At 39.5% G+C, this 13,766-nt stretch overlaps 1 protein-coding gene across 1 annotated transcript; it reads right to left on the bottom strand.

The window, feature by feature from the left end:
* Positions 1-666: 666 nt before the first annotated feature.
* LOC110699759 lies at positions 667-1,550 on the bottom strand. The gene is made up of 3 exons (XM_021877280.1): positions 1,279-1,550; positions 898-1,171; positions 667-816 (listed from the first exon to the last, which is right to left on the bottom strand). Exons 1-3 carry the CDS (start codon positions 1,548-1,550, stop codon positions 667-669), a joined length of 696 nt encoding a protein of 231 aa, XP_021732972.1.
* Between the last annotated feature and the right edge of the window lie 12,216 nt (positions 1,551-13,766).

Raw genomic sequence — 13,766 nt, 5'->3', positions numbered from 1 at the left:
GGAGAATGAAAATTGTTGATGAATTTGATGTTTTGAGAAGGAAATTTGTGGGATTTAGGATGGAAATGAAGGAATTTGATGAGATTTTGGTAGTTAGGATTGGGGTTTTGGGTTTTTTCCAGAGAGAGAGAGTGAACAAGATAGTCAAATAATAGAGGAAATGAGGTACGGTGCTACAATTTTTTCGAATAAAGGGGGGGCGAAACCTAGAAGGCCGCGCCCGCGGGTGTCGAAGCTGTCGCGCCCGCGGTCTCCTGTGTCGCGCCTTCTCCAGGGGCGCGGCCAGGAATCTACCGAAAGAATCCATTTTCTCCTCTTCCACCGGCCGTGCCCTCTCCTTCATAAGCCGCGCCCGCGGTCTCCTGGAGAGGGCTTTCCTTGGCCGCAGCTTCACTCTATCTTGCACATTGAATTTTTTTGTTTTTCTTGCTCTCTTAATTCAAACATAGCTCGATAAATACCATCATTTGACCTCCAATTCCCGACCATACATGCACCATTGGGCAAGTACCTACAAGTAAAAATTAAATACCATAAGACAAAAAAAAAAACAACCAAACCGACCTCAAGGAAGAAAAATAGAGAGGAAAAGAGTTAGGAACTCGGGTTTCCTCTCGAGAAGCGCTTCTTTATGAGGTCACTAGCTTGACCATGAGAAAAATTCATTCAACGTGGTGGCGTAGGACCCAAAGGGTCAAGCCTTAGACACTCAATTGGACCAACTTCTTTTTTGCAAAAATAATGCTTCAAACGATGACCATTGACCATGAACTTGTTCCCATCCGTATCTAACTCAAAAGAACCATCAGGAGTAGTCTTCGATACCACAAAAGGCCCCAACTACTTAGACTTGAATTTACCCGGAAACAAACGACGCCTTGAGTTGAAGAGCAATACCTTATCTCCAACTTTAAAGCTCTTTTTCCGAATATGTTGGTCATTCCATTTCTTAGTCTTCTCCTTATACATTCTTGAGCTCTCATATGCATCATCCCTAAGCTCTTCAAGTTCATTGAGCTTCAGCAATCTCTTCTCACCTGCCAAAGACAAATCCATATTATGCTCTTTGATAGCCCACCAAGCTTTGTACTCCAATTCAATTGGCAAGTGACAAGCCTTTCCATAGACCAACCTGTAGGGGGTTGTGCCGATTGGAGTCTTGTACGCCGTCCTAAGAGCCCAAAGTGTGTCATCGAGCTTGAGAGACCAATCTTTCCTTGATTTGTTCACCATCCTCTCAAGTATATTTTGTTTTCAAGATTCGAAACCTCCACTTGCCCTTGAGTTTGAGGATGGTAAGGTAGACCAACTTTGTGATGAACCCCATATTTCTTAATAAGAGCCTCCAATTGCTTCTTGGCAAAATGAGAACCTCCATCACTAATTAGAACTCTTGGGACCCCAAATCTAGGAAAAATGATCTTCTTGAGAAGCTTGAGCACAACCTTGTGATCATTGGTAGGAGAGGGTATAACTTCAATCCATTTTGTCACATAATCAACTGCTACCAAGATATACAGATTCCCACATGAATAAACGAAAGGCCCCATGAAATCCACCCCCCAAACATCGAAGGGTTCAACTTCTAAAACACTTTGTTGGGGCATTTCGTCCCTCTTGGTAATACCTTCGCTCCTTTGACATCTATCACATTACGCAACGAATTTGTGGGTGTCTCTATGCATTGTCGGCCACCACAATAAAGATTGAGAGATTTTTGCCACTGTTTTGTCAACACAACCATGTCCTCCACATGGTAGTGAATGGCAATGCTCAAGAACTCCTTCGATTTCATGATCTGGAATACACTTCCGAAAAAGGCCATCTCCACATTGCTTAATAGGTATGGGACATTCCAAAAGTACCTCCTCACTTCCTTAAGCAACCTCTTCTTTTGTTGAGAAGAAAACTCCGGGGTAACGACTCCACAAGCAAGATAGTTGGCTATATCCGCATACCAAGGGGTAGAAGTTGACACCATAGCCATGAGAGTCTCGAATCCTATCTCATCATTAATCGGTACATCCTCCTTGTTCTCAAAAGGTATCCTAGACAAATGATCCGCTACATAGTTCTCTGCTCCCTTTTTGTCCCTCATTTCCATGTGAAAGTCTTGGAGATAGAGAACCCAACGGATCAAGCGAGGCTTTGCTTCTTTCTTGGTCATGAGATATCGCATCGTGATGTGATCCATGTACACAATAACTTTTGAGCATATAAGATAGGACCGAAACTTATCAAATGCAAACACTCTCGCTAGAATCTCTTTCTCCGTTGTTGTATAATTCTTTTGAGCTTCATCGAGAGTCCTACTTGCATAGTAGATGACACATGATTTTCCTTCTTTCTTTTGACCAAGAACGTCACCTACTTCATAGTTATTAGCATCGCACATTGGCTCAAAAGGCAAGCTCCAATCCGGAGCATGCACAACGGGAGAAGAAATGAGAGCTTCCTTGAGCTTACGAAATGCATCAAGGCAAGCCTCATTGAAGCTAAAAACAACATCCTTTTTGAGTAATTCGGTCAAAGGTTTGGCGATTGATGAAAAATCTTTGATAAACCTCCGGTAAAAATCGGCATTCCCAAGAAAAGCTCGTACCCCGTGATGGAAATAGGAGGGGGAAACTTTTCAATTACCGAAACTTTGGCCGGATCAACCTCAATGCCATTTTTTGAAACCTTATGGCCGAGGACAATGCCCTCCTCGACCATGAAGTGACATTTTTCCCAATTCAAAACCAAACTCGTCTCTTGACACCTTTTCAAAACTTTTCCAAGGTTAAAAAGACAAGTGTCAAAAGACGAGCCACCAACACTAAAATCATCCATGAAAACTTTAATTTCTTTTTTAAGCATCTTAGAGAAAATAAAGGTCATGCATTTTTGAAAGGTGGAAGGAGCATTACATAATCCGAATGGCATTCTTCGGTATGCAAATGTCCCATATGGACATGTGAAAGTACTTTTCTCTTGATCGCTTGGATGGATAGGGATTTGGAAGAATCCGGAATACCCATCCAAGAAATAAAAGAAAGCATGTTGAGAGAGCCTCTCAAGAATTTGGTCCATGAATGGGAGAGGAAAATGATCTTTCTTAGTGTTTTTGTTCAATCTGCTATAATCAATGCACATTCTCCACCCGGTCACCGTCCGGGTGGAGATTTCCTCTCCTCCTTCACCTTTTATTATGGTCATCCCACCCTTTTTTGAAACTACATGAACTGGGCTAACCCATTTGCTATCGGAGATAGCATAGATGATGCCCGCCTCACGTAGTTTCAAAATTTCTTTCTTCACAACCTCTTGAAGGTTGGGGTTCAACCTTCTTTGAGGTTCAATGGAGGTGGAATGATCATCTTCAAGATAAATACGATGCATGCATAAAGAAGGGATAAAACCTTTGATATCATCAATTATATACCCTATCACATCCTTATATTTTCTCAAAACATCAAGAAGTTTTTCCAAATTAAGACCATCTAGGGTAGCATGGACAATAATAGGGTATTTTCCCTCCTTATCAAGAAAAGCATATTTCAAAGAAGGGGGAAGGGGCTTGAGTTCTACCTTAGGAGGAGGCTTAGAACTTTCCTCCAATTTCCTCCTTGCACTAAAGCTCGATCTCAATTTGTTGTTCCACCTCCTCCTTTGAGGATTCCTCCATTGTCATGAAAAACTCTTTAGCCTCTCAAGAGTGGAACTCTTCTTTACATGTAAGAGCTTCTATCATCAAATCTTGAGGCCTCATCACCACCCCCCCCCCCTCATGCGATCTAGCTCCTCATTCATAACATCAACTCTATAGCATTTTTCAGCTATGGGGGTCTTGAGCAACTTAGAAAACTCAAAGACAATCTTCTCATCGGCCACCTCACATGTGATGGTGTTGTTCTTGCAATTGATGACCGCCCCCAAAGTTTTAAGAGCTTCACATCCCAAAGTAAAAGGAGTGTTAACATCTTCCTCCATATCGATCACTACAAAGTCACAAGGCACGTAGATGTGTCCCACTTGAATTGGTACATCCTCAAGCTCTCCACAAGGTAATTTCACCGACCGATCTGCCAATTGAATTGTCTTCGTTGTAGGGATCATCTCTATATTGAGTTTTTGAGCAATGGATAAAGAGATTAAACTAACACTTGCTCCAAGATCGGCTTAGGTGCCCCTAGCTTCCATGTTCCCAATTTTCACCGGCAAAGTGAAACTTGGAGTAAGATGGAATTTGTGTCACAACTTCACCGGGTCTTTTTCCTTCTTGGGCATCTTATGTTGGGCAAGAGCACTCACTTGATTTGGAAGGGGTGATACGATCATCATTGATCTTCCTCTTGTTGGTGAGAATATCTTTGAGGAACTTGGAGTAAGATGGAATTTGTGTCACAACTTCAAGAAAAGGGAGGTTGATATGCAAATTCTTCATGACACTAAGAAATTTGCAAACTTGTCATTCAACTTCCTCTCCGCAAGCTGACCGAGAAAAGGAATCGGTCCATGAAGATTCATAGCCTCACTTGGAATTGAAGTTTTCTTCTCATTGTCAAGCTTCTTCTTCTCTAAACCTCCTTCTATCTCATCATCCTTTCCTTCTCACCTCCCTCGTTTTCATTCACACTCTCCTCTCCTCCCTTCTTTTCTTCACTATCCCCTTCATTTGTCCCTTCATCGGAAGTTCCCGACCTCAATGTGATCGCCTTGCATGTATCGGGTTTTGAGTTGTGAGATGGGTTAGGTTGTGGTAGTCCGGGTAGAGTTGATGGTGAATTGAAAGGACTTCTCTCGGCCAATTGAGCTAGTTGTGAATCAACCATCTTGTTGTGAGCTCTTATCTCTTGCATTTGTTCCCCAAAAGACTGCATTTGCGCATGCATGGTTTTATTGTTGTATTGGTTGTTCCTTGTATAGCTTCCTCTTGGGTTTTAGGGTTGAGATGGAGGTGGATTTTGATATTGAGGGTTGGAGTTGTAGGAAGGTTGAGCTTGTTGGTTCCATTGTTGAGGTTGAGGTACAAACCCGGGTTGTGGTTGTCTCCAAGCTCCTCCACCGCCGCTTCCTCTAAATCCCTCTTGCCTTGTGTTGTATGCCGCTACATGCTCGAGGCTTAAACCTCCACAATAAGATGTATCGTGGTTCGTTCCTCCACAATTTTGACAAGAGAAAGAGTTAACTTGAGAGGAGCTTGCTCCACCGCTTGAACTTGCATTCACACTCGTGTTCAACTTGGAAAGCCCTTTTGTTAGTTGATCAATTTGATGTTGTAATTGATCAACTTTCTCTAATTTGTAAATACCACCTTTCTTTGGAGCATTTCTTCTTCGGCCCCCAAGAGTAACTCTTTGCTACCTCTTCTATTGTGGCTTCAACTTAATTTTGAGGGATTTTGATTAATTGACCACCCGCCCCCACATCCAAATTGGCACTTGACATGGGATCCAATCCGTCGTAGAAAAACTACATGAGCAACCCTTGATTGTACTCATGGTGGGGACACGCTTGTACCAACTGTTTGAATCTCTCACATGCTTCACCAAGACTTTCATCGGCTTCTTGCTCAAATGATGCGTTTTTCCTTCTCATTTCGGCGGTCTTCTCCTCGAAGATAAATCGCTTCAAGAACGCGTTTACCACCTCCCTCCAGGCCATGTTGTGAGAGTGTTAGGCTTTACATGTTTTATCCATTTCTTTGCTCGTCCGGTGAGAGATTGCCGGAAAATGTGCGTACAAATGTAGTCTTAACTCACCTCATTGGTTTGCATCATTGCGCACAATTCAAGGAATCGGTCCAAATGTTCAATAGGGTCCTCACTTGCACTTCCAAAAAATTGCTCTGATTGGACCATTCTAGTATATTGTGGATGGATTGAGAAGTTGGTTTCTGTGACGGGTAGCAAAATCCCTCCCGTGAGCTCATAATCCTCTGAATTTCCAAACTCACGAAATAAAACATCATTTTCTTGTCCCGCCATTCGTCTGCTTTGTGAACTTAAAGAGTAAGTATCACTCTCACTATCAACTATATCACCAAACCTCATCCCTCGTCTTGATAAAGCCTACGGACTTGTCTCAAGGTTCGGTTGATCTCGTGGTCAATTTGATGTAAGGGTCCTCCTTGAGACCTCCTAAGAATTCACCAAAGGTAAGAAAACAATTAGAAAAGACAAGGGTGATAAAACAAATAAAACAAAAAGAAAAGAAAGTAAAAGGACTCTAACAATAGCAATAATAGACGCTAAACAAGCCGTTTCCCCGGCAACGATGCCAAAATTTAATCAAGGGTTAGATAGGTCGTTAAGCTAATAACCTAATCAAATTAATCATTTATAATACCTAAACCTACACTAAACTAGTTAGTGGCAAGAAAAGGGTCGAACCACTAGGGAAGCACACTAATTCAACATCAATAATCACTAATGCAAGAGTAAAAAGGGGATTGTTTTTGTTGGTTTTGTTGAGTAAGAACACTAAAACTACAAATAAGCAAGAAAATGATGATTAAAATGCAGGGAAAATGACTCTAGGGATACGGGGGTGTCCAATATGATTAGAAACAAGGGAATAATGGTGATTATCAGTAAACACATGCCAAATAACACAAGATTCTACCTAAACAATTCATTCTCATGCAATAGTCTAGGCAAATCAATGAAAGAGGTCTACAATAATAAGGATCATTCTCATGCATCCTATTAGTTACAATCAAATCAAGAGAATAAAGAAGCACAATCCCTAAAAACTCCACATTAATAACTCATTCTCATGCAATCATTAAAATAGAGATGATCTTAATCTAGTTCAAATCACTTTCATGCATTTAAACAAGGAAACATCAAATAGAGTGCAACAATAATCTCAAGCTATTAAAAATCATGTCTTTAATCAATTTATGGCATAAGTTCAATCCAACCATCATCATTCGTCCAATATCAACTCATATCTTCCACCCCCTTCCTCTAGATAAATGTTTAGCCTAGAGAAGGGAGAATAAACATAGTAGCAAGAATAAAAATAAACTAAGGAAACACAAAACAAAACATGATTAAGAATTTTAAAAATTGTAATAACTAGATGAAATAATAGATTAATATCAATAAGCAACTAAGAGGAAAATAAATATAATAAAGAGAAAGGATAAGAGATTACTAAAGAGGAGATTAATAAAAGAGGAAAACTTGAAAGGTCGCTAGATTGATGATTAAACCTTATCAAAGTTGATTACAATAAAGAAAACTTGAGTCACCATCCACTTTCTCTCTCTAAGATTAGGGCTAATTCTTGTAAGATAAGAGATGATTACAAACTTGAATGAGGGGACTATATATATGCATCACAAAAGACAGAAATAAAACACCTAGGAGAGCCCTCTAGCCATCAGTCGCGCCCCCTCCATTGTAGGTACGGAGTAGCTTAACCCAGCAACCCGCGCCCGCGTCTCCAACACCCGCGCCCGCGGCTAAAGAAAAGAGATGCCCTCTCCTGCTGTAGAAAGTCGCGGCAAAGCAACAGGGGAAAGTCAGCCTCGATCAGCCTCACCCGCGGGTAAGAGAGGAGTGCCCTCTCCTCAGGCGCGACGCGACATCTACTGAAAGTTGTGAAATCTTTATCTTCAAGAATCCGCGTCCGCGGCCAAAAGCTCCGTGCCCGCGGCTACTATGCATTTCCATATTTCCCTCCTTGAGCATCATATTTCCTCTCCATGGCTCGACATGCATCCAAAGGTTCATCCGAAAGGGCAAAAAACCTACAAAACAAAAGAGAAACGCTAGAATAACCAACAAAAAGGGGAAAAAGGAAAGAAAACACGAGAAATGAAAGGAAAAGGCAAAACTAAGGTAAAAATGATTAAAAAGGCTCAAACAAGTGCAAATGAAGGGAGAATCCTTAGAGAAAAACGATAGATAAGTGGCACAAATGCCACTCATCAATCACAAGTGATTAGGGTATCCCAAATCATTGTGAGTCGTTTGGAGTGAAACCAAAGCAAAGCATCATTAAGAAGTCTACTAAAATATATGTTGAGAATATTATTGCCGTAAAGGCGATAATAAAGAAGATGTTCTGTGGAAAGTTCATTGTTGAACGTTAACGATTGTAGGTTGTCCAGTTGAAGATGTTAACCATTAAAATGTGTAGGAGCCATAACTTGGACTATAAATCCTAAATCACATATAATCCATTACACTCTCAAATTTTATCATCACAATCAGTAATGAAGATGCTAAGATTAGCAAAGTAGTTATAACTAAACCTATGCAATAAGTGAACGAGAACATTCACAATTGTTGTTGGGGTTTGGTGTGTCCCACTCACCGCGAAAAAAAACCCGAGCCAAGGATCACGCTCGCAATAAATAATATCACTAATGCATAAAATAAACACAAAGGGTAAAATAGGAAATATACCTTTGACGTGTGCTTCGCCCAACCGAATGGGCTCTTACTTGAAAGCTTAGCCCCGAAAACACGAGAGCCTCCAACGGAAATCCACCTGGAAGAACGACTACCGACTTTTAGGTCCGTTGTCTTGAGGTTAGCGAGGCCCGACAAAAACCCGAGTATTACATGAGTTTAAGGGTTTTTGCAAAGGAAATGCCCTATTGAACTCCTACACAAGCAAATAATTCTCAAGCCATGATTTGGCTATTTATAAGGAAGGATAGCTTGTAAATTCCACTCATCTTTCAATGTGGGACTTCTTCACAAAAGGATCCCACATGGAAAGACTGATGAATTCAACCATTAGTTAAATAAACCAAGGAACAAGTAACAAGTGTCACATGTTTAGATGAGGACCACTTTCTCACTTGGTCCCCTAGGCATTTCACATGCATTGTGAACTAACCATGTGTCACCCAACCTTCAACCCATTTGGGTTCGGTTGGGCCATTTTCTTTTGGCCCACGTCCATGACCCGTCACCCGGATCCACGGCCCCTTGCCATACTTGCCGCCATCATGGCGCGCTGCCACGTGGCACGTTTCCACTTGGCGGCTGCCACGTGCGCTGCCCTGTGTGCTGCCACATGTCGTTTTGCAATGTGTGCTGCCACATGGCACACTCCTATTGGGCGCGCTTTCCTAGCCTTTTGCGTGGCTAGGATTTTAATTGTTACTTGAATCATTTTCCCGTCCCGTCAAATCCTAAATTTAGGATCGACATTGAGATTCTCCCACGCTCGGTTTCTACGCTCCAAGCTCAAATTTCCAACGTCTAAATATTTTTATCACTCGAGCAACTCATTAATTCTTACGAATTTATTCTTCGTGTTGTAGAAAATATTTCAAGCATTACCCAAATTTTGAACCCCACTATGATCACACACATAAGCATGGTGGCGTCCAAAGGGAAGGAAGTTAGAGCAAAAGAGTCGCCAACAAGTTTTAGGAACTTGTAAACCGTTCACAGGGTGAAGGTTACAACCCTTAACGATCAAGGAGATCGTTAAATCCAATAGGTCTAGAACCAAAACTGGAAGTTCAGGGATGAAGATACAAATTCAATCTAAAGGAGATTGAACCTGCCCCAATAATAAGCCTCTACTTTATTCTTCTCGTATTCATGTGCGCTTTCTGACTAACATGCAGTCATTAGGTTTACCCTAAACCAGTTTAATCTATGTTTGTTGAATATTAATGCACAAATAAATCTATTATTGGCGATAACTTGAATTATAATCAAATTAACCCTAAACAAGATTATTAATTATCTTATTACGCGTGATTACAAGTACTAATTCCTTTTAAACATGCATTAAAAGGCGCGATCAAGCAAAAACAATAAATATATATCAACCAACACTACTAGAAAACAGTCAAATAACGACGGAAAATTTTCGTCGGAAACACCCTGTTTTCCAACGGAATTTAGTCCGGCGGAAATTATTTTAAGGCCCGAGAAAGTCTATCGCAAGTGTCCGACGGACTGTATTCTGTCGGTATGTTGCGACGGAAAGTCCATCGGAAAATTATTTTAAAAAAACAAAAAAGCCTCCCCATCCCACCACCAACCTACATCAACAACAACCACCCCGCACCACTACACACCACCGATACCCACACCAGCCCCTATCCTACCTTCAAACACCACCACCGACACCCACACCAGCCCCTATCCGACTTTCAAACACCGCCACCGACACCCACACCAAACCCTATTCCATCTTTGAACACCGCCACCGACACCCAAACCAACCCCTATTCCACCTTCGAACACCGCCATCGACACCCACACGGCCACACCAGCCCCTTCCCACCTTCAAACACCACCACCGACACCACCACACCAAAAATAAACCCCAAAAACACAAAACTTGAAAAACAAAACCGAAAATAACCCAAATAATCGAAAAAACCCAAAAATGCGAAAATTGAGACAATAAAATTGAAAAACGCCACACAAATAAATCAAAACCAATAGATCTACATATTTAACAAGAATTTCATAAAGAAAATTCACAAAAACAATAATTAAACCACATAAATTAATAGAAATATATAATTATACAATTATTTAATTAAATTTATAGATTAACATTACAATTTCATAAAAAATTAACTAGATCTATTCTGTCATTGTATGTTGCGACGGTGGTTATGGTGTTGTTGTTGTTGTTGATGGTGGTAGGGGGTGAAAGAGGAGTTGCGACGGTGATTATGATGTTGTTGTTGTTGATGGTGGTAGGGGGTGAAAGAGGAAAGGAGGGATGAGGAGTGAGAAAGAGAGGAAAGAGAAGACGAGAGAAGGGCTGGAGGACGGAGGGGATGAGGAAAGAGAAAGAAAAGAAAGGAAAGGAGGAAAGTTGAGGAGAGAGAAAGAAGAGGAAACAGAAGTAAGGGAAAAAAGGGGCGGAATATAATGAGGTGTTTAGGGTTAGAATTAAAAATATATTTTTCTTTTCCTTTTTTTTTTAAATTACATGTTCAGACGGATTTATCCGTCGAAAATTTCCGACAGAATATATTTCCGTCGGAAATGACCTTCTCCGACAGAATATTCCGTCGGAATGTCCACTTTTTTCGACGGATTTATTTTACGTCGGAAAATTCCGACGGATTTCTGACGGACTTTTTTAATTCGTCAGAATTATCCGACGGATATTAAATCCGTAGGTAATATCAATTTTTCCTACGGAATTTCGGGTCCGTCGGAACTAGTCCGTCGTTATTTGACCTGATTCTTGTAGTGCAACATAATAATCATAATAATCATAACAATCATAATTGAAATAACAATCATAATAATTAAAATAATCATGTTAAAGCATAATAATAGCAAGATCCTAGGCATGATACTAACAAGATTAATAACAAACCCTAGCATGTTACTAAACAATAAAAATTAAAGTTTTAACCCTAACATGATACTAACATGAATATTAGGAGATAAAAAGGAAGCATCACAGGAATCACAATTGTCATATTTTATATTAGAAATTTTAGTTGTTACCCAAAATATGATACTAGGAAGATCAAAACACCCTAACATGACACTAGGAATCATAATAATAACCTAGACATGATTTCTATATCATAATATCAATAAATCAATTAAAGCACTTACCTGGATGCCTCGTACCTCTTTCTAATAACAAAATACACTCGTTAGTAACTTCAAGGAAAATAATAAAACAAACAATTAAATTAAATAATTGAAATAGAGATCAGGGACCAAACCCTCAGAAATTAAAACCTTTCACGTCTAGGGCAAAGGCAACTTCGAACATGGTTAGGTGTTTCTAGATCTTGTGAATGCGGAATTTTATTTGAGAAAAGCTAGTTTAGAGAGAGATAAAGTAATCAAGAGATTTTTTATGAGAGTTGGCGAAAGAGAGAATTTGAGAGAATTTCTAAGAATTGATAAGAATTGATCCTTGAAAACACAGGTTTTAGCAGGCTATTTATAGAGAAAATCAGCCGGACATGATAAAAAAATGAATCAAACACAACTGCAACGCCAAACACGCGCCTGTCGCCAGCCGACAGAGCTGTCGTACGGCGTTAGAAATAATTTTCCACGCGTTTTCTTATTTTGATAAAATTTAACCGTACGAGTGAGAAAAATTGTACTTTCCCTAAAAACACTTCTTTTATTCTGATTAAAATTCTTAAAAGTCAACTAAAGTCAATTTGTCAATGCTAATTAAATTAGGATTCAAAAGAACCTTCTAGAAGATTCTAGAACACTATAATAAATTTTAATCGCATTAGGAATGATAAATCAATAATAGGCCCTCCTCTAGATTATTGGGCCGCATATAAATATTAAACTTGGCCCAGTTTAGTAATTTGGCCATAACTTCCTCATTATTCATCGGAATTGGGCTTATAATATACCGTTGGAAAGCTCTTTTTGAATTCGACCCAATTATACCATTATTGGACCCTTTCCATGGACCAAACAAAAATGGATTGGATGTTTTCTTAAAATAAGTTTTCAAAAACAGAGAGAAAGAAAAGAAATAAAAACTAACCGCAACACTAGAATTTCCACACTTTAATTTCATTCGATTATGATTTGACGCAAAAGGTACTCATACCTGGGTTTGGTTTTGGGGAGACACAAATGGATGTCTACACGTGTCGGTTAGTTCGTTGTTTGGGTGTGACCCGAAGGGTTCAGTCAAGATTAAGCTGTAATATTAATTATGCATTAATATTACTCATCGGAAGCGACCTCCACCTAGGCATTCCGATCACTTGACCTTACTGAATATATTAGCTTTCTAATAATTCTGAACCCACTATAAGAATAATACACTTGTTCGAAGGACACTCTTCCTTTCAATCTCCCAATTGTCCTTCCAGACAAGTGAGCTTTCATTGTATAGCCCCTTTTCTATGTCACTTTATGTATCTTCATGAACTACAGGGTAGGATTATTCGTCATCCCTATTACGTCCAGAAGTGTTACTCATAATCCGAGTTTGACTGTCAATAAGCAGATGATTTCTAAAATCCATCTGAGCCGCACGGCCATGCATTTTCACAGTCTCGCTCTTTGAGAGGCCATGTAAATAACAAGAAATGCTCCCTATTGTTAGTAGGGGGACATTCTCAATCTTGTAATGTAGCTTCTCTTACTAAGAGGACCTAGCCGCCTGATAGCCGTCATTATAATCCCCAATCACAGCAGACGTTTGATCGACATAAAAAACGGACTAGTACTCAAACAAGAGACCTCACAATACTCATGGTCAAGGAAAAGAGTTCCTATAGCAATAATGAGAAATATACTTATGACGATTTCAAATCTCTTAAACTATTCTCATAGGTCGATCCAGTATGATTCTAAACCAACACTTGTGCAAATGATTTATGTCTTCGTAGCACAAGAAACGGTGCTATAAATCATACTACACACCAATCTCTATTGGTCATTAATCGTCCATCATATAAATGACCTTGATTTAGGATAATTTTCGATTAAAATATTCAATTTTCACTTAATAGGTGTTTCTTTATCCAAGACATTATCTTGATACCCTATTTTGAATATTCTTTAAAATCAAATTGACTCATTATTTAATTTTAAACAACAATTAAATAGTTTTTTGGAATATTTAGAAAAAATTTATTCCACTATGAAATTTTACAATGTATCATCTTATGATAATTGGTTTCCCTAAATGTTTTAAGAGTAGTACTCTTCATAAAACATTTATAGAAATAACACCTAGATCTAAAATGCTTGATTTCTTTCACGCAATATGTAAATGTTGTCGTTCACTTATTGCATAGGTTTAGTTATAATTACTTTGCAAATCTTAGC

The sequence above is a fragment of the Chenopodium quinoa genome, unplaced genomic scaffold, assembly GCF_001683475.1.
Source record: "Chenopodium quinoa cultivar QQ74 unplaced genomic scaffold, ASM168347v1, whole genome shotgun sequence".
Taxonomy (NCBI): Eukaryota; Viridiplantae; Streptophyta; class Magnoliopsida; order Caryophyllales; family Amaranthaceae; genus Chenopodium; species Chenopodium quinoa.
Note: the sequence above shows the minus strand (reverse complement) of the source record. Positions and strands in the feature narration are given on the sequence as shown.